Genomic DNA, 25,727 nt, shown 5'->3' with positions numbered 1-25,727 from the left:
GCGAGCGGACACGCGCGCACTCGCTCCGCCGGGCACGCTTGTCCCTGCGCGGGGCAGCCGGGCTGGCGCGGGGGGCGGGGCGGACAGGCGGAGTGGGGGGCAGGAAATGCCATTAATTGGGGAAATGCACACGGATTGCCCGCGCGGCCTTTGATGTGCGCCTGGGGCGGCGCGGCCCCTCCAGGCTGGCGAGCCCACCCCGCGTGTGCCCCGGGCCGCCCGCGCTCCAGGGAGTGCAGCCCGCCCGAGCGCCGAGGACGCGCGACATTGATCTGGAGGGAGCAGGAGGCCGGGGTCTCCCCCTGTGTCTCCCGTCAGGCAGCTCGGGTGGAGCCCTTTTTGTCTCTCCCTAGACCCCCAGTACCCTGGGCCTCCCGGCTCCCCGAGTCCCCCGGGGCGGGGTGGGGGGGCGGAGGTCGGCGGGCGGCCGAGCCCTGCGGAGGGAGGTCGCTCTGCCCACGCACCCTCCGGAGGAGAGGCCGGGTCTCTCTCGGCCTCGTGTATGTACACATATAAATATAGTGTTCGTCCAAATGACATTCCGCTCGCTCTCCCTCTGGCCCACCCCTCCCCCCTCTTCTTTTCATCATCAGCAAATAAAGATTAGCTGGGAAGATTATGGAAGCGTTTTCAGGCTGCTGCTGATCTTTATTCCGGAGGCTTTGTGATGATATTGATGATGATGATGGTCAAGTGGACAGTTTGATTTTTGTGTTTGGAGCTAGTTATAAAGAATCAATATTATATCAAGGGGTAACTTTCGTGATAAAGGACTTTAACCAGTCCGGCTATTCATCATAAGTCTGTAGCAAGCAGATAGGTCAAAAGAAATTATATTGCACTAAAGACTGAGTCTTCTTATCTCTCCCATACCAGGGGAATAGGGACAAGCCGATCGATACAGTAGCTGCTGTATACTTCTTGCAATTATCAATAGCTGATTTCGCCTTTTGAGGCCTGCATCTAAAAATGCAAGCTAATAATAATCGTTTGAGCCTCCCTATAGGCAAGGGAGTCAAGGTTTTAGCTGGCCACTGTTTAAGGAATCATCCGTGTTGAAGTGCCCCAGCCGGTCCACCACAGCCCAGATATGTGGCTCAGTGGTCAAAAGAGAAGTGCTTTCACATGGCTTGTGTAGCTAAATGTGAAGACGAATGAGTCTGTGCTGTTGTTTCTCTGCGTATGACATAAAAAGCCATGGAATGTTTGCCTGTGATGCCTACATGTGAAGCTGTAAGCTGACCTGTAATGAACATACAAGATGACTGTGAAGCACAAAGACCTAGATGGATTTCTATAACTACACACGTGGCTCCTATCTATAAAAATATTTAGACATATTTATCTCGATAGTGTTGAAAGCAAAGGGGGGTAACAGCAGTTGTTGTGTGCAGTGTGGGCAGGGCAGTTAGCTATATGTTGGTTTATTTAAGGAGAGCATTTTATTTTTATGGGGAAAGTGATTTCAAATGGGTGAGCGAGAAGCTCAGAAAAAGCGTTTTCAAAAAACCATAAATATAGTTTTTGGCTGCACGTTTCCTAGCACCACCCCCCCCCCCCACCGCCCAAATGTAATAGAAAAGAAACATCTTTATAATTGGCACTTGACATGCTGTTTGCGTTGGGCTGTGGTACACCCAGCACAGATTTCCTGTTGATGGAAACATTTATCATCCTGATTGCCCCAGAGTGGCAGGTGGTGTTATCAATTACCTCTTCTTACCAATAATAATATTAGTATGGTAATATCTTTGCTCAAGTGAGAACCAATTAGCGGTCACTTGTCACACCATTAAAGACACAAAATCATGCCGGTTTTAAGGACCTAAAAACAAAAGTTTGGGTGGGGGAGGAACCAGAGACAGGGGAGAGAGAAGAAAAGAACTTTGATTTGGGAGGGGAAAAAAAATGAAAAGAGACAAAAAAATAAAGCTCTAACCTTTGAATACTTTTTATACAAAGTAGCTGGGAAAATAAGCACATTGTAAATAAAGTGCCCAATGCACCGTATGCAAAGCTGTCTTTCGTTTTTGAAGAGCCAGGTAGACTCAATAAACGGGGACATTAAGACAGAACCAAGCCTTCCACCTTCCCTTGTCAAGCCAGTATCCCAGATACGCTTTCTGTAGTATCTGAATAAATGATACAAATTAATCAAACACCTAATTATATGTTCCACTAATGTAAAATATACAGTATTAATTTGTAAATAATATTATTAAGCAGACAAAATAATAACGTGTCGCCTCCAAAGATGAAAACAACATTGCAAGAGTAAAGACAGTTAACAAATTAGATTTAATTATAGGGAAGAAAACCCAACTTTTGTTTTTGCTAGTGTTTAGGTATTACAATATTGTAATAGACAGTGGTCATGTGATGGCAAAGACCTGTGTGTTGCCTGCACAAGTCGGTATCCACACGTCTGATGCACAGCTCCGGGGGTCCTTTCGCTTGGGCGAGACTGGAGGACACATTCTGGTACCTCATCTGTGAAAACACCCTTCTTGACACGTTGTCGACTCGCATTGTAGCTATTGTTGGGACTCGAACTTAAGATAGGTATGCTTTCATTAAAACTTCCTGCACTAAATAAAAACACTTAAAGAAAAGTTTCAGACCTCAGTGGAGGGAGGCGAAGGAGAACAGGAGACTCAGGAGGTAACTCGCCTTTTGTTTTCCGCCTCTACTTTGTATTTTATTGTTTTTCTTTTTTTTAATTTTATTGATCTTGAATACCCCAGTCAATCTTTTAAAAGGTTTACAGATCCACACCACCTAGACTTGGCGGGGAATTTCTGTAGGTTCCCCTTCCGCTGCGTCCCTGGCTCTTTCCGTCCAAGTCTTTGCTCGATCTTCTCAACGAAATCCGAGCGCAGAGAGCGCGGGTGTCGAGGTGGAGCCGCACCTACGCCCCGCCGGCCCCACCCCGCGCGCGCCCTGGGCAGGGACTGCACCCCGCGCCCGGGCAGGTCGGACCGCGGGCTCGGCGTGCGGTTTCGCGGCCGCTCGCTTTGTGGCAGCCCCGGCGTCCGCCGCAGCCGAGCCCAGCCTGCCGTGTCTCCCCACTCACAAAGCGCCTCGCGGCTGGCGGACACGTCTGCGATCTGACGGCTCGCTTCTTACAGCTAAAGGGCCGCGGCCTGACATTCGCCTTCGCTGGAGGGACTTAAGATCCTCCCCACGACCGCACACCGTAGAAAATGCAAAACGAGTCGACGGAATTAGACTGTGGCGTTTATAAGTCCGGGAAAGACTTAAGGAAATCGTGCCAGTGGGTCGGAGAGAGTGGGGGACGGGGATGGGGGGCTGGGGGAGGCGGGCGAATGGCTTTAGGAACAAAAAGGCGGGGGCCGGTGCGCGCAAAGTGGCCCGAAGCGGAGGAGTCGCTGCCACGGGGCCCGAAGGCTGCGGGGGAGCCGGGCGCGGGCTTCCTCTGAGAGGGTTCGGACGCCTCGAGAACTTCCATTTGCTTCTTTTCCCCCAAAGTGTCGTTTTGTAAAAAGAAGGGAAAAAGAATTAACCAGGTCACAACAGGCAGTGCACCTTTAACCAGGACTCCGACCCACTGACGGCCGCTTTGGGTTCTTTCTCTGCTGGGGAGCAGACGTCTACCTTTCCGCTGCGGCGCTGCAACTTCCCCAAACTCCTGCCGTCCTGTAAATTCTGCAAGAAACTTCCACTCGCTACCACCGCCTGCCCCTGCGTCGCCCCTCCTCTTAGCCACTCTTTTCCCAGCAAAGTTCCTGGCCAGCTAGCCCCAAAGCCCTGGCTGGAAACTTTTCACTTCCGAGCGCCTCTGCGCCGGATGCGAGAGCGTCCCCAAAATGCAGCAGCATTTGCCAAAGTTGACGGCGCACTGGCGAAACAGACCTTCCCTGCATCTCCCAGCTTAGCTATAAAAGCGTTACCATTGGGGGGGGGGGGGGGATGTTAACTCTAGATTTCGAACATGTTTCATTTTCCATTTTTTATTTTAAAAAAATAAAATTACGTAAGTGAATACTCCTGCCACCAAGTAGCAAAACAGAACCAATTTTCAGGAATCTGGCTGGGAGGGGGTGGCAAAAGCGATGGCGGGGTCTCTTTGGAGACGATTCCAACCTGTGCGCTTCCTTCCTCTGTATGATTTTTCTGCGCTTTACCTGGAGCCCAAAGCTGTTGCTTCGTGAAACTTACACAATTAGAGGCGCGCGAGAGAACACCGGCTGGGAAGAGGGAAGGTTCTAGAACGGAAAAGCAATTCCCAGAGAGCCGGGCGAGTGGCGCAGGGCTGGGGTCCACCCGGGGCGGGGGAGGGGGTCCCCACTAGTCAGAGCCCCGCTCCCAGCCACGCGGGGAGATCGCAGCCCTGCGGACGCCCAGGGCTGTCTGCTAGCCGGCAGTTCCCTTCCAGCACAAGACCCTGGGGGAAGCGCCGGGAGGCCATCTGTGCCAAAGCTTCGTACCAGACAGGGCCACTTGTGAAGACAAAAATAATAAATTTAGGAAATGAAAGAAGACATGCTGGGGCGCAGGGCACAAGCGCGAGCTCGGCAGCGACGGGCCTGGAGCACATCCCGGCGGCCGCTCGCAATGGAGGACACGAGCGGGAGTGAGCGCGCGGGAGTGGGCGAGGGCGCGTGTGCGCCGCTGCGGGTGGGGTGCGCGCGAGGGGGCGGAGGCGCGCGCCTGATAACGCGCGGAGAGTGGGTGCGTGTGCCGGGAGCGCGCGGCGCCCGCCGCCCGGTGATGCGGGGCAGGTTCGGACGTGCGCGACCCCTCACCTGCTCCCCCTACATCACCCCCAAAAGTCCAGAACGCGGTGGGCCACGCGTGGGACTTTTGTGGACTTGGAACTTTCAGTCGCGAGGCCTCCGGGCACCCTGCGCTCCCTGCCCACGCCACAGGCGCCCGGCACTGCACCCATCAGGCTACGGAACTGGGGGTGGGACGCGAAGCCCCGCGGTCCCCTCCCTGTCCCTGGATTTAAGGAGCCACAGGCGGCCCGGAGGCCTGGCGGGCGGGCGAAGGGCCGGGGCAGCCCCGGTGGCGGCGGCGGGCGGGGCGGGCGCTCAGGAGTCGAGGGGCCCGGGGTTGGGGGGGGGGGCGGCGGCGGCGGGGAGACAGGGGTGGGAGCCGAGGGGAGGGGGTCCGAGGGGAGGGGAGGGGAGGAGCCGCGCGGCCCGCGCCGCTTCCGAACCGGAAAGTTGGTCTTGCCGAAGTCCCGCCACCCCGGCGTGCGCACTCCGCTCCGCTCCGGCCGCGAGCCTCCGGGCCGGGCCGGCCGCCGGGGGAGCCCGAAGAGCGGACACGAGCCCGGAGAGAAGGTCCGGAGACTGGGACACCACCTGAGCCCGAGCGGGGCCGGCGTGCGGAGAAACGCCGAGGACCAGTGGAGGCAGGCGGCAGGCCGGCCCTCCGCGCCCGGAGAGCAGGAGGCTCGGCGCCCGAGCGCCCCGGAGAGACAAAGGCGCCGGCCGGAGCCCTGCCCGCGGCCGCCCGCTCCGGGAGGGGCGCCGGGCGGCGGCGGGGGGGCGCGGCGCGGGGCGCGGGCGGCGGCGCAGACACTCTATAAAGGGGCGAGCCCGGCGCGCCGGCGGAGAGGCGCCGCGCGGACGCCGCCAAAGTTTGCTGCCTGCGCTTGGGTCCGGGCGGCCGCCGCGGCCAGAGCCGCTCCCGGCCCGCCGGGCCGCAACCGGGCGCCGAAGAGCGCGGAGCCCGCGATGTGAGGCGGCGCCGGTCGCGCGCCCGGGTCCCGCAGGCGACGGCCCCTCCTCGCCGCGCGGCCGCTAATTGCGAGCGCGGCCTCATTTGCATAGGCCGCCCGAGTCCGCTGGAGGCCGGCCAATCGGCGCGGCCCTCTGCTAATAGCCATGCATTATTCACCAGCCTAATTGCTCAGCCCCATGCGCGGCCCGCGCAGCCGCCGCCGCCGCCCGCGCCCCGCGCCCCGCGCCCGCCCGGCCGCCCCGCGCCGTCCCCGCCGGCCGCCCCGCTGATGCCGCTGCCCTGCGAGGGGCCCGCGCGCCGCTAGCAGCATGTCTCGGCGCAAGCAGGCCAAGCCCCAGCATCTCAAGTCGGACGAGGAGCTGCCGCCGCCGGACGGGGCTCCCGAGCACGGTGAGGGGCCGCGGATCGCGGGGCGGCCGGGCGTCTGGAGGGAGCGTGGGCCCCGCGGACCCAGAAAGTGCCCGGGCTCCCGCGAGCCGGTGCCTGCCGTGTGGCGCTCGACCCGGGCAGGCCAGCCTGGGGATCCGTTCCTCCGCCGGAGCGCGCGGCGCGGGAGTTTCGGGCGAAGTAAACTTGGCTCGGCCGCCGGGAGTTGAGCTGCGCGCGGAGGCGCCAGGGCTCGGGGACCGCTGGGAGCCCGCGCTGCCCCGCGGAGGCCAGCGCGCCTAGCCGGGCGCGGGCGGGAGGGGCCGAGCTGCCGCCTCCGCGCCGCCCCCCAGGCTCACCACGCCTGGACACTGGGGCTGGCCTCTGCGATCGCGGCGCCCACTCGGGAAAGCGCGGCGGCGGGGACGCGTCCCGGGGTCTCCCACCGCCGGATGCGGGCCGGGGCAGCTTTGTTCGGCGCCCGGCGCCCCAGGCGGTGAGCTCTCGGAGCGGATCCGCCGCCCTGACCGCGGCCTCCCCCTCCCCGGCAGGCCAGCGGCGCCCGGTGTGCCCCGAGGGCCGCGGAGCCCGCGAGGTCCGGGCGCGCCGACAAACCAGCGATCCCATTCCGAGGCGAGTAGGAAGTCGGTGTGGCCTGGCCTTTCCTAATGGCCGCCTTGGGAATTAACCCCGGGTGAGCTGCCCCGCGGCGCGGGGGGTGGTCGTGCACGCGGTAGGACCCCGGCACGCTTCTGTCGCTTCTCGGTTTTCTGGGCCTTTTCCTGCTCTTGGAGGCGCCGCGGCCACTTCTGCAGTCGGCTGGAGGGTAGGGACTTCCTGCCCATCCAGGAGGGAAGGTAGGAGCCGCGAAAGTAAGCTCCGGGCCAAGAGCGGGCTGGCCTGGCGCGCCCCAGCCCGGGAAAGTGAAGGCTCGGGCCTCGCGCCGCCCGCGGGTCCCCAGGGTGCGGGAGGGGCGGCCGCGGGGCTATCGCGGGACGCGGGGCGACCCTGCACTTGCCCGGAGCCCGGGCACAGAGTAGTGTGATCCTTACGAAACAGGCCGGCCAACTTTTTGGATTAACCTATTATAAGTGGTTTAGAGCAGATACGCATCTTTGCTTTGGGAACTAGGCTGCAGAAAATAAAAGGAGTTGAAGAGTTTAGCGAGCGGTGCCGTAAAGTTTGCAAAAGCAGGTATTCGTCCACATCGGAATGGAGAAGGGAGCAAAGGCTTCTTACGCGGCTGGGAATTCAGGAATTAAATAAAATTCGTGAACTCGTGAGGGTCTTTTTTGTCGCAGCGGAGGTAAGAGGTTCTTATCTGTGTCGCCTGGTCACCCAAGATTAGAACGGGAGATATGCTAAAAAGAAACGCTTGCATATGGTGGGTAGATTAAGGACAAAGAATCTTTTTGTCATGGAAATGGATTTTTTTTTGTTTTGTTTACTTCATCACATAGAATTTCTCACACTTGGTTTGTTTTCTATTGCCCTCAATGACTACATGATCAAATGAATGGATTTATTTCTGCCGAATGAGAAAGACAGTCTTTCCTTCAAAAGAACTACATTGCATCCCAGTGAGGAATTTTAAAGCTTTATTATTGTGGCTCCTGAATAGCTTAAAATCGGCTTTCACAGCCGCCCCAAAATGCAACAATGTAAATACTTCTCAGCTTTGTAGGGTCGTTATCAAAATGTGCAATGTCTCTTTTTATTAAAGCATATTTTAATTAATAGAGTAAAACCCCTTGTATTTAACAATTAACAAGCTGAGACACTGCTATTCATTTTTAATTTCACTTCAGAAATGCGAGCATGGTGAACCTCCTAGTGTAGCATGTGGAGGGGTCCAGAGCCCTTATTTGAAAACCTAAGATGGAGTAAATTATTCACAAGTTCTCTTTTGAATTCCCCTTGTTGTTACTGAATTTATTTAGGGGTGAAACATATTCAGGATTTTTTTTTCTTTTAACCCACCATGGGATTAAAGTTTTTGTCTAGGCTATGTTTTTCACAATCATTCAGAGTTGTAATCAAGATATTGCCACAGTTCCTGATCATACTTTGCAACAGGCCAAAAATAGCCTGTCTGGGGCTGAGTCTCAGTCAAGGAGTGTGTTCCCGCGATTGTTCCGGAAAACTGTTTAAAAAATAGTTCTTTCTGATTTAATTATTCTGAAGCTGATTGTTCATGGAGCATAAAAGATACTCTGTTCTCTGTTCACTTAAGGAATGTTCATGTATGTATTACTCTGTTGTGCTGATCGCCATTAGGAGGAGAATTAAGTAAAATATTTTTTTTAAGATAAATGGTTGTGAAAACTAAATCACTCCACCATGAATTCAGATATTCTCAGAATTATATTTTGTTAAAAGCAGTGGAAATAAACTATGCATCAAGTTATAAGTGAACTAAGTTTACATTGTTTTAGAAAGGAAGTAAATAATTCCTTTGTATCACTTTGGGTGTTACATGTTAATTAAAGCAGTAAATGCCTGCAATAAAATTGAAAGTTCTTGATAATGACATGAAACACAAATATTCTATGCAAAATTTTGAGTATGGTATGGGCGGGGCAGAGTGCACAGTCACATCAATTTACAGTAAAAGGCTTTATTTCTTTTAAAAGAGAAATGTAACTGTTATTTTTCAGGCTTTAGTTTTTAGGCAAGCAGTGAAAAGACAGCTATCCAAAAATGCCTTAGCACTTTCCAGACCTTATTGCAAAAGTGAACTATGATGACGTATGTAGAACGGGAAAAAGTGATAAAGATTTACATAAAGTTCTAAAGTTATTCGGTTGTTAAAGATGTGTTTTAAGGATGGCTGGGACTTGACTTACATTCCCAATAGGTACTATCTTTTAAAATTGCAAAGTATTTCCTTCCTGTTTCTGAAAATTTAGAAATAAATGGGATGCAGTTTTGGGATTCAGTTAATTAAATGTATGCCACCAATATGGAAATCCTTTGAGCCAGCTGAATGGTTTTGTTCTAAGAAAAATTAATTAAAACTTCTAATGATGGAACAGCACTTACACTCCTACTAAGAGCTTTAAAAGGTGTATTATTGCTATCCTTCATTGGATAAAATACAAATTAGGAGGGATATATTTTATTGTCGTTAGGAGGAAAATATGTATATGAGGAAGAACAAAAGAATGTTATAATTTAAATCAGTTTGCCATCCTGTATCTTGTTTGTTTTTTATTTTCTGCCAACTCACAGTTACATGGCTATCTTAAAAATCCTTTAAAATGTGGTGATCCTGTGATTTAAGACTTTACCAGTGGTATTCAAAGACTGTGTTTAAATTAAGGGGAAGAAGGCCCCCAGCCCTGGGTGCTGAGATCTTTTCTCTTTTATCTGTCTGTGCACGGTTTGCCTTCAGCGCTCAGGGCACTCACTCACACACTTACAATTCAGCATTGCAAAGGAAACAATACAGAAGCCACTTTCTAACATCCGTAGGCAGACTGTTTTCTCTGAAACATGAAAGGTAAGGAGTAAGTTAAGCAGGAGGGGAAAGGAAAAGGAGAATTTGCAAACATTTATTTTTAAAATGGCAGTTAAAATCCTAATCTATTTAAAAATGCATAATTTGGCGACCAATAAAAAGTCTGCCAATTAATTCCCACCGTACAGAGAAAGAGCTGATTATGTAAGAGGGATTTTTTTAAGGCACATTTAAACTTCCACAATCTATACATAATCCAATATTTTTAGATCTGTTTAGATCCAGAAAAGGAAGAAGGTATGGACCAACAGCAGGAATTACTTAGCAAGCTGATTATTTTTTGTATACAAGATGATGGCAAAAGCAGGCAAAAGTGGGTCAGATTTCATTTTCAACTACAGTCTCTAAGAGGCTTTGCCATTCACCCCAAGATAGCTCTGAGAACGTTTTCTTTTGGGGAGAATTCAGCAAAGGTGCAACCAAGGTTTCCGTTCTGTACTGAACACCAGTTAGAATTTAACATCCTTAAATGTAAGTATTTTATTTGCATGAAATAAAAACCTGCTTAACTGCCAATGAGGTCATGCCCCATCCTTTAAGGCTGGAAATAGTTTCAAGAAGGAGAATTGTTAAATACTACTTAGAAGAGGAAGAGGTTTTGTTGTTTTGTTAGTTTTCATTTCCTTCATGGTTTCTTGACCAGTTGCCAGGATAACAACAGCCTCGTGAGAACGAGAGCTGATTCCACTGCCGGTGGGCCAGGTTTGCTATCACAGCATGTGTGATGCTGCCCACACTTCGTATAAGACCAGGCGTAAATAAAATCTATGTAGACATTGAACGTTTACTATTACTCTACATAAACTTTTATATTTTACAAAAGAGCCCTGTCCTTAGATTTTTTTGTTTTTCACTATTACTTGACATAAACTTAAGCCCTATCCTTAGGTTTTTCTCTCTAATTTGAACACTTCTGTGATCTCGAAAGCAGTTAACCGTGTGATTTCCAAGCTGACGAGTAAGGCAAGTCGTATCACAGCAAGTGTGAAATATTAATTGAAATAATAAAATAATGTAATGGGCTCTGTTTATGTGAGAGATCAGGGTTGGCCTGTTTGTTAATTAAAGGCAAGAGCTCGGGTCCAGGGAGACCTGAGGCTCTGGGGTGGCATCCCGGCGCCCCTCCGTGGGCCTGTCTTTTCCAGGCATCCTGGATTAGTCCTGCTGACCATCCCGGACCCCTCCCCCTCTGTGTTCCGGGAAGCCTTGGGGCCGCACAGGGTCCTGCCTGGTGGCCTGGAATCTGTGAGAAGGTGGGCTTGCAGGGGACTGGCAGCTTCCTACTGCTCTACCAAAGGTGGGTGGCTCAGAGCACTGCTGCAACAGACCTGCTGGTTTAACCTTTGCCTGCTTTGCCCTGCCAGGGGTGGCCACTAGATGTCAAGCTCATAATACAATTAGTGCATCTGCGCTGTTGACCTTGGCAACAGGACTCACCAGTGTTCTGTTAAGTGTTAACACTGGCTCTGAGAGTGGACTGGAGACCCACAGGTTTGCCCTGTGCTGCTGGGCTTATCAGATGCCCGGCTAGTTCAGCACAAGTGTTTATAGTTCTCCAAGAGGGAGAGAGACCAGTTTTCTTTTGTGCGGCTGTTACATCTTGAACTGTTTAATTAACCCTGCAGGTGCCGTGGCTCTTGGTCTTAATTCTTCGGCATTCCTGGTCCTCTTTGCTGAGTGCCCTCTCCAGACCGCCGTTTGATTGTTGACTGTAGGCTCAGCGCAGGCAGACGCTGGCTTCAGACCCCGGGCAGAGCTTTTCCTGGAGGATTTTTTTTTTTTTTTTTTGCTCATGTGTAAACTTCCCCTGTAGAAATGGAACAGTGTGCAGAGGTGATGGCAAATCCTGGAAATGATTTAATAACCTGAGACCGAGTGCAGGAGTCGACGGTTACAGTCGACGGATGGGCGCCTTCTTCCTGGACACGGCGCAGTGTGCGCAGCTGTGGGGTTCTTCAGGCCAGGTGTTTGTACATCCGAGAGGCTTGGCTTATTTCTTTATCATCGTGCCGGTGGATATGGAAAGTGAGGAGTTGGGGGAGGACCTAGGCAGTTGTCTGCATAGATGCATGGTGGAGTAGCTCGTTTAGCTTCATGTGTGAGTTTATCTGGACCAAAAAAGTGACCCAGCACAAACCGTGCTTTCCCCTCCCCTAGTTTTGATCGAAATGGTCTGCATTGGCCGCCGAATTTCAGGTTTGTGCGTTGCTCGTGAGGCACAGATAGTGATATCCGTGCATTCATCGGAAGGGTGATTACAGCATAACATCTGAATGAAAGAACGATTGTGCAACCTTGAAGTGCAACAAACATCTTATTATTTGATACAGCGTCGGGCAGATAGTTAAGACAAGTGAACGTTGTGGCTGCTTTCCAGCTGCGTGCGTCCATAAAGGAAACAGTGTTCTCCCTCCCCGGTGCTTCACCCCGCAGAGGAGAACCCGCAAACCTTTTAAACAGAAGGCGTTTGGTGCCTGTGCCACAGGTGGTCCGTCCTTAACACATTTGAGGCGTGGGCCACTGAGTCGGCGGAAGCCGGCCTGCGGGTCAGCGCGGCTTGGGCGAGGCGCGAGCGCCCTCCGCTGTCCGGCTCCGAGCGCACACGCTTGGAGGTCTAGGGAAAGGACAAAATTTTTCTATCGCGTCTGGAATTTCTTCTACATTGTTAAACACAGTAGGGGTCTCTATTTGTCTCCTCCTGTTTCACAGCTTGGGCTCAGTATGTGATAATTCATCTTTCTTTATGGGATTCAAAGCTATCATAAGGAGTTAAAAAGAATTAATTTGCAAGAAAATAGTGTCTCCTAACAATTTGGGAAAACTTGAAAAATGCTTCTTAGATTTTTAAGGGATGGAAAAGGCACAGGAGAAAAGTACAGTTTCCTTTCCTCGAGACCCACGTGCGTTTCCCAGTTACTAATTAAAGTGAAGAGGTTAACATCCGTTTTCCCATAAAGGACAACTTTTGCTTCTCCTCTTGTTAAAAGGAATTAAAAAGTGTAGCAGAATCAAGGTGAAAGTTTGAGCTTGATCAACAAAATTATCAAACACCTGTTTACTGCTCTGTGTAAGTGGTTACTTATTTACAAGGTACTGCCCTCAGGATGCAGAGAATAAAAACGCCTTACTGAGAACTCCACTTAGAATTTTTTTAGGAAAGCGTCATGTGGCAAATATTCTCATCAATATTACAGTGATGCTTTTTACTTGTAGCTTAAAAAGATCATCGGGCATGTAAGCACTCTGCCAGGTCATCTCTACTTGGAAGACCACCTTAGCTTTTGCAGGCAGTGAAGACCTGATCCCTGTATAACATGATCCTTGTATATTGTATAGCAGACCGGGAATTGGAGCTGAGAGAGAGATGGCGCAAGGGGAGGTCCTTTCACACCCAGAGAGTTATAAAGGAGACATTTTTGTTAAACATCCTCTGTGTTTTTATTAGTGAGAAGGGGGAAAATATGTACTTTTAATACTGCCGTTGAGGCCCTCTCTAGGTTGGAGGCCTCTCTCTGAAAGGCGAGGGAAGCCTTTTGCCCCTCCTGTGGCGCACGTGCTCAGGAGTGCTTGAATGGTGAGCGTTAGAAGCCCTGAAAATCTCATGTATAAATAGTAAGTGTGGGGCTAGCTGTAAACTAATTGCACATTTCCTCTCCAGTTGAAATAGCTTCAGCTCCTGCGTGTCCCTCCTCCTGACTGCGTCCAGGAGAACAGACCCCATCGCCAGGCTGGCAGCCATGGCCAATGCATCCTTCATGTTAGCAAAATAAGGTTATTTTCACAACAGCTCCTTCTTCCCGTTGACAGTCAGTCCAGGAAAGCTGTGTGGCACTTTCAGAAAGTAACCTTGACCAAATACTCCTGTTAACCAAGAAGGGAAGATTCCTGCCTAAGTTCTGTTCCTGGGTGCACTGGTTGGCATTTTTCTCCACTAGTTCTAACCCTTGCACAGTCTAAGCCCCTGACTATGTGCAGTTAAGTCTCTTAAGTCGTTGATCTGCCAATATGCAAAAAATAAATTATTTTGACATTAATGATAATGTTAACAATGCTTGTTTTTCAATTGTCCCTTTTAGGAAGAAAGACTTTCCTATTGCATTGGAAATAAATTTCTCAAACTTGTACTGTTGTTACAGTGGCTCATGGACATGGCTTTACCGTGAAACAAAAATTTTAAAGCCATATCAACAAATGGATATAATAACTTCTACTTTTAGAATGCAAAAGCCAGTTTCCAATGTAAGTTTAATTAAAAGATAGTTGAATCCGACACAATAGTGGCTTAAAACAATGGCAGGATTAAAGGACTTTAGACGTTATATGATAAAATTTGGAGCTGCTGTCAGATCTTTCCTATAAGGGTTTTCTTGTTATAGAAAGCACTTTTTTAAAGATAAGTACTTCCAGATTAGCATGTCTACGCTGTAACACGATGCGTGTAGCCACTGTAACGAGAAGCAAGTTATAACAACTTATTTTGCGTCTCACCCCGAACGCGACATAAGGTCGCTGCTTTCACTCTGGGCTCAAGTGTGGTCTTGCTGCTTCTAAAGAGCTCTGTCCCCAGTGAAACAGGCTCGCTTTGGTTCTTCTCTCCCAACCAATTCAGTTGAAGTGCTTGTTGTTCTTTAAAAACGTTCTTAAAATATGCACCCAAAATTTCTATTCCACACGTGACGTATTAGAGTCTTTTCATTTGTATTCATTGCATTCAAGACTGTCTTGTGAAATTTGTGCTTCTCTATAACTTTCATGGAATGCTAATCCCACTCAGATTTGATAGTGAAACAAGTAGAAATTAACAATTGAAGTGATCATGTTACCGTATTTCATGCAGACCCCAGTAAGAAAAACTATAGGTGGTGATGCTAAATTATTTGCCCTCAATACTAAATATGAATTGTATTGAGGAATTTTTTTTCTTCACTGATTGTAGTTTTTTAAATATGTTTTAGTTAAAAGGCAAATTTATTATGAAACTTTGTAAAATCCAACAACTGTTTAGTTAGGTTCATTAACATAATGAACTAACAGGCCCTAATGTTCAGAATGCCATTTTCACCCTATCTCCTCTCTTCAATTTTGCTTTCCTTCTTGGATTTTAGAGGCGTACAATGCAAGTTTATTTTACTTTGGCAAGAATATCTTCATTGTGTTTAGGTAATTATCAATTTCCTTTAAACAAAATGGCTTATTATTTGGTAGATAGTGCTTAAATATTATTATTCTGTGCATGGTTTCTACAGTTGAGACACAGTTATAATTTTGCCCACCTGCAGTGGGGGCAGGAGGAAATTACCTTCCCAGCTTTCTTGACTTTGCAGGTGAACCCCACATACTTAGTACATGAAAAAAGCCAATGGAAATGTTAAAATGTATCTTTAAAGTAAATAGAGATTTATTTGGGTTTCTTAAAACCTTAGAGAAAAGTACAGTGTAAAATAAAATCCTGTTTCCTTATTTCACATGCCATAATGTGTTACAAAGAAAATCTGGGAAATGCTCATTTGTAAAGATGAAAGTTAACGTAAATTCTTCTGGCAGTCGTCGCACTTAAAGCGATCCAGCAATCAGCCAATTTCCAAGCGTTTTCTCAGTGAATTGTCCCCAATACATACTCCATATTAAAAAATATATTCTTGTATAGCACAGGGAACTATATTCAACTTTTATATATTCAACTGTTATTCTTTAGTAATCTATAATGGAAAAGAATCTGAAAAAGAATACAGAAATAAAACATAAATATGTGTATATACAAAATAATCACCTTGCTGTACACCTGAAACTGGTGCAACATTGTAAATCAACTGTACTTCAATCATAATTTTTTGGAAAAGAAAATGAAAAATATTCTTTGGACAAAACATACACTGTTTAATTGTATAAAACTGTAAACGTATATACCATGTGAATGCTTTTGTATACCATGTAAGTTATACATTTTTTTCTTCTCTGGGGAATAAAGATGTAAAAATAATTTTTCAAAAAATTAGCAGTATTTAATTTCTCTGTATTTTTCTCTTTTTTTGTAGTTTTCTTTTTAAAAAGTATTAAAATTAAAACTCTATGAAGACTATGGCTGGCATTTTATATCATAGCTTTAAAGTGTTAAAATTAACTTTTAGAATATTTTGTGTTCTGATAATTACACTATTTATGATACAGTATAACACTGATTCCAACTTGATTGCTTAATGCAGATGAACTTTTTAAAATGTCCACTAGTGCATTTTTTATTATGTGGGTCTGCAGGAGAACAACCCACTGTTATAAACAAATTGTAGAGATTCTTTGCCTTTTTAAAATAGGTGAACTAAAATGTGAGATAGCCCGTGTTTTCTTATCATTAAGAAATTATTTACCTGAAGAGTTGAGGCTTTTTCCCTGCCCTGTTCCATAACCCTTGCAAGTTTCAGATCAGATTTTGCATACATAGAGCAAAGTTAAGTACTCCAAGTATTTATTTTGTTAACGCTGCTATCTGCAGTATAAATCAGCCATGTCTTTGCTTCCAGCTACACTCGACCTCATTACAGACACCGATTCCGCTCCTGCCTCTGTGCAGTAAGGAGACTCCTTGCAGTCTGAGCTTCAGCACTGAATTTAGTTTAAAAGTCTAGCAGGTCTTTATGGGCTGCAGCTCTAACTTTTTCCCCCATCAAATGGTTGAGCCAGTTAAGAAAATGCTAATTGAACACCACTAATAATTTTTTAAAGGCACGTATAAATTACCTGGAAACAGCAGCCTCGCGGGGAGCAGCCAACCAGCTTCGAATTATAGTTTTATTCTCTCCTCTAGCGGAGGGACTAAATGTTTTCACTGGATATTTTTTACAAGTCAGATTTCTCTACTGAGATCAGTGCCGAATCCTTCCTTCCCTAAAACCCTAAACGAGAAAACATGGAGGCTTCTCAGCAAATCCATTTGTTGATGTTTCAACAGTCAATGGTTTTCGGGGATATGGACCTGAGGGTGCGTGGCGCTCACACTCCACTGCGCACGACAACAAAGGGCCGGCTTGAGGCTGTCACTTGTCTCTGTCCAGGTGATTTGTTGCTGTCACTCCATCCGCAAGTTGACAAAAAGCAGTTGCAAGGCAGTTTTACCCAGGCCGGCACAGGGAGCCTGAGCACCCCATTGAGGGCTGCCTGTCACCCCAGCCCCCCCCACCCCGAAAATAGGAGCTGGGCATGTCCTCGGATGTTGGTTTCTCCTTCCTGTATAGCTATTTATTTGATCAGGTGTGAATGAGAATCATTCATTATACAGGGTTGTTATTCGGCACAAGAGGGTAACGGGAGTCGGCAAGTCGCTGCCTACAACAGTAATTAAACATGTGTAACCAATTAGAGGGTTTCCACCATGGCACAAGCATATAATTTGCTAAGTCTTTCTATGTGAATAGATGAAAATAGGTACAAAAAGTGTGTCTGACTACAACATTCTCATGTTAAACATGTCAACATAAATGAACTTTAAATATATAATTTCTAGTTTGTTAACAATCTGTGGGACACGATTGGCTAGTAACAGTAACATATAATTTTGGTTCATTTTGCCAAGAAATATTGCATCTGACAGAGGCAATTAATTGTATTAAACATGATTAATTTTAGGCACAGACTATATTGATGGTATTCGTTTGGTGAATCCTGAAATGTAGAAACGTACTGTATCTGGAGGCAAGTGCACCCGCTAAAAAGATACAGGATTGATGTGTGGATCGAACTGCAAGTCGGGGAGATTGTTTTTCTGAGCAGAGATGTAAGAAGTGCTTATATATTCTTTGTTATATTTACAAATGAAAGTATTTAGCTGAAATTTCCTCCATGAAATAAATGCCCATTGATTTGAAAGGTTCTGTAGAATTACATTAAATCTGTAATGTCTCCGCGCGGCATAAAGATAATAAATCTCCGTGGTCCGAGCCCAGGAGAGAGGCTGCAGCCGGCTCCCCTGTCAGGTGCTGACGTGAGTTTGAAAGGTTACAGATTAGTTTAGCAATGTTAAGCGAACTGGCAAAGGCATCTCTGATTTTGCTGGAAATGAGGAAGCCGGATGGTAGGGGAGTCCTAATGAGCCCATCGAAGGCTGGCTTTGTACCCAACAGACAGGGTGGCTGCAGATTGTATGAAAATATTGGAAATCAATGGCTTCTATGGAATTTCATTAAGAAGCAGTATCCACAATTGATAGAGCCTCATAATTTGATGGATTGTGCTAAGAAAATGATTAGCTAGCTAGAAAGAGTCATAGAATACACACGCCAGGACGTCAGAAATGTTGAAGTGGGGTAATTTGTACAGAATAAAAAATATTGATTTTACTTATGTGCAAAATTTTGAGATGGAGGGCGGGCTGTCTCTCGAGACCCGGCTGATGTAATGTCTTGCTTTTTCAGCGGCCCCCGGGGAGGGCACCGAGGACGCGGACAGCGGCAACGAGAGCCGGAGCGGAGGCGAGGACACGCACGTGTGCGAGAAGTGCTGCGCCGAGTTCTTCAAGTGGGCCGACCTGCTGGCGCACAAGGAGGCCTGCACCAAGAACCCCCTGGTGCTGATCGTGGGCGAGGATGAGCCCGCCCCGCCCTCCGAGGACTTCCCCGAGGCGTCCCCAGCCAGCTCGGCCAGTGAGCGCGCGGACAGCGAGGCTGCCGAAGAGGCGGCGGCAGCGGCGGCGGCGGCCCCGGAGGGCGGGGAGGCCGTGGAGGCGAGGGCACCGGAGCGGGAGGACGAGCCCATGGAGGTGGGCGCGCCCGCGGACAAGGGCTTCCAGGGCCCGGGCGCGGCGCATGCGGGGCAGCCGCCTCCACCGCCAGGCCCCGAGCCGGCCCCCGGGGCGGCCTACGGCATGCCCAGCACCAACGTGACCCTGGAGACCCTCCTGAGCACCAAGGTGGCCGTGGCGCAGTTCTCGCAGACCTCGCGGGCCGCGGGTGCAGCGGGCCCGGGCGGTGGCGTGGCGGCCGCGGCCCTCCCGCTGATCCTGGAGCAGCTCGTGGCCCTGCAGCAGCAGCAGGTGCAGCAGCTGCAGCTCATCGAGCAGATCCGCAGCCAGGTGGCCCTCATGAGCCGCCCGCTGCCGCCATCCCGGCCGCCGCTGCACCCCGGGCCGGCCGCGCACCCCACCCTGCCACTCTCGGCCGGCACTGGCCCGGCGGCCACGGCGCAGGGACCCGCCGCCCCACCGGCGGCCTACGAGGGCCCCCAGCACCTGGCTGCACCGGCGTCCACAGCCAGCACCCCGCACGTCGCGGGCGGAGGCCCCTCGGTGCCGGAGCCCGGTGCCCCCGCGTGCTCCGGTGCCCCCGCGACCTCCACGGCCTCCACCCCAGCGGCCGGCGCCTCGGGGGGCACCTCCCGGCCACAGAACGCCCCCACGCCCCCCGCCCTGGGGCCCGGGCCGCTGCTCACCTCTACACCCAGCCTGCCAAGCCCACTGCTACCTCAGACCTCCGCCAGCACCGTCATCTTCCCCAACCCGCTGGTCAGCATCGCGGCCACGGCCAACGCGCTGGACCCCCTGTCAGCCCTCATGAAGCACCGCAAGGGCAAGCCCCCCAACGTGTCGGTGTTTGAGCCCAAGGCCAGCACTGAGGACCCCTTCTTCAAGCACAAGTGCAGGTTCTGCGCCAAAGTGTTCGGGAGCGACAGTGCCCTGCAGATCCACCTGCGCTCGCACACGGGCGAGCGGCCCTTCAAGTGCAACATCTGCGGGAACCGCTTCTCCACCAAGGGCAACCTGAAGGTGCACTTCCAGAGGCACAAGGAGAAGTACCCCCACATCCAGATGAACCCCTACCCGGTGCCCGAGTACCTGGACAACGTGCCCACCTGCTCTGGGATTCCCTACGGGATGTCGCTGCCGCCAGAGAAACCGGTCACCACCTGGCTGGACAGCAAGCCAGCGCTGCCCACTGTGCCCACCTCAGTGGGGCTGCAGCTCCCACCCACCCTCCCAGGCGTGGGCGTCGGCAGCTACGTGGACTCCCCCAGCCTCACCCCCGCCAGCCGCTCCCCGCAGCGGCCCTCACCCGCGTCCAGCGAGTGCCCTTCTTTGTCCCCAGGCCTGACCAGCTCCGAGGCAGGCGTCCCGGTGGCTGCAGGATCCCCGCAGCCAGCACCCGGTGGATCTTCCCTGCCCAAGACCGAGCCCGTGAGCCTGCCCTGCACAAACGCCAGGGTAGGGGACCTCCCGGCCACGGCGGGGCAGGTCTCCACCACGTCTGCCCTGGCGGACAGCAGTGCATCCCCAGGCCTCTGCAGCCCGGTCCTCCCGGCCGGGGCCGAGCCGTTTAAGGCCAAGTTCCCCTTCGGAGGGCTGCTCGACTCTATGCAAACGTCCGAAACCTCCAAGCTGCAGCAGCTGGTGGAGAACATAGACAAGAAGATGACAGACCCCAACCAGTGCGTCATCTGCCACCGCGTGCTGAGCTGCCAGAGCGCCCTGAAGATGCACTACCGGACGCACACGGGCGAGCGGCCCTTCAAGTGCAAGATCTGCGGGCGTGCCTTCACCACCAAGGGCAACCTGAAGACGCACTTCGGCGTGCACCGCGCCAAGCCACCCCTGCGTGTGCAGCACTCCTGCCCCATTTGCCAAAAGAAGTTCACCAACGCCGTGGTGCTTCAGCAGCACATCCGCATGCACATGGGGGGCCAGATCCCCAACACGCCGCTGCCCGAGGGCTTCCAGGACGCCATGGACGCTGTGCTGCCCTACGACGACAAGGCCGCCGATGCTCTGAGCGCCTGCGACGACGACATGGACGACAACTCCCTGGAGGATGACGCAGAGCTGAAGGACGCGGCCGGCGACCCAAACAAGCCACTGCTGGCCTTCTCGGGCTCCTGCCCACCCTCCCCGCCCTCTGTCATCTCCAGCATCGCCGCCCTGGAGAACCAGATGAAGATGATGGACTCAGTCATGAGCTGTCCGCAGCTGAGTGCCCTCAAGTCTCTGGAGAACGGGTCTGGGGAGAGCGACCGTCTGAGCAACGACTCGTCCTCGGCGGTGGGCGACCTGGAGAGCCGGAGTGCGGGCAGCCCGGCCCTGTCTGAGTCGTCCTCCTCCTTGCAGGCCCTGTCACCCGGAAACAGTAACAGCGAGAGCCTGCCCTCCAAGTCCCCGGGCCTTGGCGCCCAGGAGGAGCCCCAGGAAACCCCGCTGAAGACGGAGAAGCCGGACAGCCCGCTCCCCGGCCCCGAGAACGGAGGGGCGCTGGACCTGACGGCCACCCACCCGTGCCGGCCGTCCGTCAAGGAGGAGGCCCCCTTTAGCCTGCTGTTCCTGAGCCGCGATCGGGGTAAGTGTGCGAGCACTGTGTGTCGTGTGTGTGCCAAGCCCTTTGCTTGCAGGAGCGCCCTGGAGATCCACCTCCGCAGCCACACCAAGGAGCGGCCGTTCGTGTGTGCGGTCTGCGGGCGCGGCTGCTCCACACTGGGTAACTTAAAGCAGCACTTACTGACCCACAGGTTGCGAGAGCTGCCTCCCCAGTTGCTTGACCCCAACTTTACTCTAGGTCCCAGCCAGGGCACCCCGAGCCTGGGCCCTGGCTCCACGCCCACCACCATCAAAACGGAAGTGAACGGGCACAGCAAGGCCGGCCTGCTGGCCGAGGGTCCGCCGCTGCCGGCTGCCGTCCAGGTGCCCCCCGGGCCTCCGACGGTGATGAGCCCTGGCCTCGCACCCATGCTGGCCCCCCCACCGCGCCGGACCCCCAAGCAGCACAACTGCCAGTCGTGTGGGAAGACCTTCTCCTCGGCCAGCGCCCTGCAGATCCATGAGCGCACCCACACTGGGGAGAAGCCATTTGGCTGCACCATCTGCGGGAGAGCCTTCACCACCAAGGGCAACCTCAAGGTGAGGGTCGCCCGGGACCCCCCTCACCTCCTATGGTCCTGGCTGAGGGGCACCCCCAAGAGAGCGTGCATGTGCCGTGTCTATGAGTGTTATGGACGAGTCTGCCTTGTATGTGTGCCCAGGTATGCGTGTTCCATGTGGCGCTCCCACGCACGTCCAGGGCCCAGTGAGGAGCTTGCCTTCCGTGCCGGTCTGTCCTCCCCTTGAGAGGCTGGTGCCGCCTAAGTGGCTGCAGGGTGTTGGGGAGATGCACACTTGCGGCCCTGAGTCCAGTGGGTCACTGATACCAAAATAGCTAGGCTTTTAAATGCTTCCACGTGACACGAGCACTGCTGATCCTGTCCAGAGGCCAGGGCTTTGATCTGTGGGTTTGTCCACGTGATTGCCAAGAGGGCCCGGTGGGCATTTGGCAGAAGCTTCCCAGCCTGAGGGCCAGGGGCAAACGGTACAATGATATAATGTTGGTATCGAAGATGCAGCGAGGCAGCCCATCTTCCCTGGAGGCAGGCTGTGTGGCCAGCACCACGGAGCCATTCAGGCCAGCGTGCTGCTTTCTAGCCCAGGTTAGCTGCATGTGGGGTTTCAGCAACCCCCTTCAGTAGGCACTGTGGACGTGGTTTCCACTTCCTGAAGGCCACCTGAGGTCCTTGCTGACCACAGGTGCCCAGACGTTCCCTCTCTGTTGGGGAGAAAACCAGAGAAAGGCACAGAAAAGGCAGGAGTTACAAGCAGAAGATGATCTGGGTATGGGGGGAGCTTTGGGACCCTCCAGGTGGCCTGTGGGTCTGACACCTTAGTGGGGAAATCATGCTGTCAAGCTGTGAACTGATAGGAGTGTCCATCAGCTCATCGGTCAGCTTGCCTTGTACTTGACGAAAGGAGTGTTGCAGGTTCATGTCTCAGATGTTCAGAAAACCTCACCTAACAAGTTTGTTGTCCCAGATGAATGCTCAGGCTGGGGAGGAGGGGACGGAAAGGAGCTGGAAGGCGTCCCCTGGCCCCGGATGCCCTGTAACCGGAGGCTGGGCGCGCTCACGCCTGAGTGTGGCTCTGTCCCCGCAGGTGCACATGGGCACCCACATGTGGAACAACGCTCCCGCCAGGCGTGGCCGCCGCCTGTCGGTGGAGAACCCCATGGCCCTGCTGGGTGGCGATGCCCTGAAGTTCTCAGAGATGTTCCAGAAGGATCTGGCCGCACGGGCCATGAACGTGGACCCCAGCTTTTGGAACCAGTACGCCGCTGCCATCACCAATGGGCTGGCCATGAAGAACAACGAGATCTCCGTCATCCAGAACGGAGGCCTCCCCCAGCTCCCCGTAAGTCTCAGCGGGAGCGCCCTCCCCCCACTGGGCTCCCTGGCCGCCGGGCTGGACAAGGCACGTCCAGGCAGCAGCCCGCCCATCGCAGGGCTGGACAAAGCCAACTCGGACACGGGAGGCAGCCGGCCGTTCACACGGTTCATTGAGGATAACAAGGAGATTGGGATTAACTAGCCACGTCCCTGCCCTGTGGGTCTCCTTCTCGGTTCACCCGGAGCGGGAAAGACGTCACCGGGTGGCCGCCCGAGGTGGCCTCCTGCGCTGCCCGGTTGCGCCTTTCGAGGTGAACTTGGGAACTCAGCAACCTTGGAGATAGATCTGAGTCAGAAAGAGACGTCTTCCGAGAGCCGCCTCGGAAGCCGAAGGGGCTCAGACCACATCCGTTCCATCCCTCCAGAGCCCGCCCCGTGCCAGGGAAACTCGTCCAGTGGTCTTGTTGGAATTAGTTAGAAACTTGAACTCTGTCTTTAGAACTCTTATCTCAATGACGTGGTCCAGTGCGCCTGACGCCGGTCCCGCACAGCACCTTCCCCTGTAGAATTTATGACGTTCAGATGATGCGGGTCACAGACAATGCAGCCTGACTATAACGGCAGCTTTTGTACTGCAGAATACATCTGGCTATGTGAATTTTTTTTTTTAAAGCAAGATTTGTTTTACTATAAATAAGTGGGTGATTTCCATGCAGGCAAAATCGTGAAGTTCTGTTAGGAAACAGCATGCTTTTCGTGTGCAAGCACCTGTCAATAACAAGCCTTTTTTTTTTTTTTTTTTTTTAATTTAAATGTCTGTAGCTGCTATGTGGACAGTGGTCTCTAGTGTGGTCTGTAGCCCAGCAATTGGGAACAAGTCACAGACAGAACAAGTCACCGTGAATTATTCACAACATTATAGCAGTTGTGAGTAAATATTTCACATTATCAAAGCTGTACAATAAAAAGGTAATGTTTGTATAATGTGGTTGCAAACTCTTAATTTATACTATTGCACTTTTAGTATTTTGTATTAGGGAGGTTTGTTTATAATTTGAAAATTTTAAAAGATGTAAAGCATTTTATAAATAGTACTTTGATTGAAGGAAAATGAAAAAAAAAAAAAAAGCTGTTACGGTCTTAGGTCAAATGATACGAGAAATCTGTGCTCCTTAACCAGGAAAACCACCAGGACTTGTCCGTTCCTCAGTAAACTAGGGCTTGCCATTTCTTACATTGAGTGATTTAACTTTTCTAGAAAGCCCATTTAAAAGCTTGACCACCCCCAACAGAACTCTGGTGAACTCGTCTTAGGGCTGTGGCACCAACATAAGCCGGGAGGGGGGAGCCGAGCAGCTGCCGTGCGGGTGTGATCTTGCTGTCCCCGCTGCTGCTTCCTCGCACGCCCTCGGACCAGATCCCAACTGCCTGCCGGCCTGGCGTTGTGTCCAATAAACCGAGAGGTGCCGGGTGTCGGGCAGTATAATCCATCACAAGCGGGACATGTTCTGGTTTCTGATTTATTTATTACCTTCTCAGAAGCAAACGAAGCGCACTGTGGTCCAGTCGCTCAAAGTGCAGGCTTGTGCTGGTGACGGTCAGCTGCTCCGAGTCAGGGAAGGGCCCCGGGCAGGTGCAAGCGGCTCGGCTGAGCCAGGCCGTGTGGACAGGTGGTGTGTTCTACCTCATTCTGTGTGCTGCACGCGTGCCGGAGTCTGAAAGTGGGGCCTCCTCCAACTGCACGGTCCCCCGGGTCATCGTGCCCGGGGGCAGCGCCGGGAGGCGAGCCTTGAGGAAGGAGGCAGGCAGTCGGCCGCCTCAGCAGAGACCGAGCTCTAGAACGATCTTCCTAACAGAGCCCCAGCAAGCGCAGACCACATCGTGTCACTGAGCAGAGTTTCAGAGCCTCACAGATGAGCAGACCTAGCGGTGGTTTCTGTCGGAAAAGAGCACGGAACCCTCCCACTGTTTCCCACAGAGGTGGGATGGAGTGAGCCCCGGGAACCCTCTCTTCTCCCAGGACGGGTGAGGGTGCGCCTGTGTCGGGAACAGAAAACAGGTGCTCGGTGTCGCTGTGTTTCAGCAGTGAATGTTGTTATTATTTATCTGTGTCCCTTTTGGTGTGATTTTTTTTTGGGGGGTGGGGGTCGTATTTGGTACCATGTAGTGTTCTGTCCTCCCAGAAAGATGTGTATATACCGTGAGAAAAGAGAAATGTAAAGTGCTGTACATAAGGCAGCTCGCGGCGGGCAGTGAGACTGCCCGGCCTGTGTCTGGGTGAGGCTGTCCGTCTGCACGGTGGAGAGACACTTATTTTTCTATTGCAGCACCGTGCAGGGCCGGGCCCTCCCTGAACCAGTGCAGAGTTGTTACCCAGATCCAATATTTTTTATGACGAAATCTGTGGCTTGACACATCTACTGATTGAAATGGATGTCTTAGTCTAGGCTCCTATTTTTGTCATATGGAATTGAATAAAATGCAGGATGTAATATTATTTCTGAATGGCGCTCCTTGATTATTCTAATGGAAAAAGTGGCATTTGAGGTTATGGTCATTGATGGTGGATGTATATTTGTGGTGTTTCTCCAAGGACAGTCAGTCAGGTCTGACAGCTTAGATTTAAGCCATATCTAAGCGTGTCTTGATCGGTCTTGAAATTTTCATGTTTCACCTTTTTCTAAAATAAAAATACAGCCTTTTGATTGTGGTTTTTTTTTAATTTACATCTTTGATGGAAGAAGATGTGGTAGAAAATGTTTAATGACTAGAGACGGTTGACAGTGTCCATAAATGACTGCACTCTGAATGACCCTCCCGTGGTGGGCCGTGAGGAAAACCTCAGTTCTTTGGGTCCCTGGAAAACTAAATAGCTGTGCCTCTAGCCGTGATTCAAAGAAGCAGGCCAGGGAAGAAGGTGCGGGGCCCTCCCTGAGCCTGTCAGTCCCAGATGAAGGGAGCCCCTCGCTTG

General features: G+C 51.6%; 2 protein-coding genes across 3 annotated transcripts; one reads left to right on the top strand and one right to left on the bottom strand.

Annotated features, from left to right (window-relative positions):
- Positions 1-2,279: 2,279 nt before the first annotated feature.
- On the bottom strand, positions 2,280-5,857 carry LOC104975719 (basic proline-rich protein-like). Its single transcript, XM_059880998.1, has 3 exons — positions 5,618-5,857; positions 3,995-5,551; positions 2,280-3,475 (listed from the first exon to the last, which is right to left on the bottom strand). Exons 1-2 carry the CDS (start codon positions 5,855-5,857, stop codon positions 4,781-4,783), a joined length of 1,011 nt encoding a protein of 336 aa, XP_059736981.1. The 3' UTR covers positions 2,280-3,475; positions 3,995-4,780.
- Positions 5,858-5,961: 104 nt separating this feature from the next.
- Positions 5,962-25,461, top strand: SALL3 (spalt like transcription factor 3). Of its 2 annotated transcripts, XM_024984503.2 has the most exons (4): positions 5,962-6,102; positions 18,004-20,907; positions 21,124-21,464; positions 22,527-25,461. In XM_024984503.2, the coding sequence occupies exons 1-4, from the start codon at positions 6,021-6,023 to the stop codon at positions 22,956-22,958; spliced, it is 3,759 nt and encodes a 1,252-aa protein (XP_024840271.1). In that variant the 5' UTR covers positions 5,962-6,020; the 3' UTR covers positions 22,959-25,461. The 2 variants fall into 2 exon arrangements, with proteins under 2 accessions (XP_024840271.1, XP_024840270.1); XM_024984502.2 differs by having other exon boundaries at positions 18,004-21,464.
- The last annotated feature ends 266 nt before the right edge of the window (positions 25,462-25,727 follow it).

Source organism: Bos taurus, chromosome 24, assembly GCF_002263795.3.
Source record: "Bos taurus isolate L1 Dominette 01449 registration number 42190680 breed Hereford chromosome 24, ARS-UCD2.0, whole genome shotgun sequence".
In the NCBI taxonomy this organism is placed as follows: Eukaryota; Metazoa; Chordata; class Mammalia; order Artiodactyla; family Bovidae; genus Bos; species Bos taurus.
Note: the sequence above shows the minus strand (reverse complement) of the source record. Positions and strands in the feature narration are given on the sequence as shown.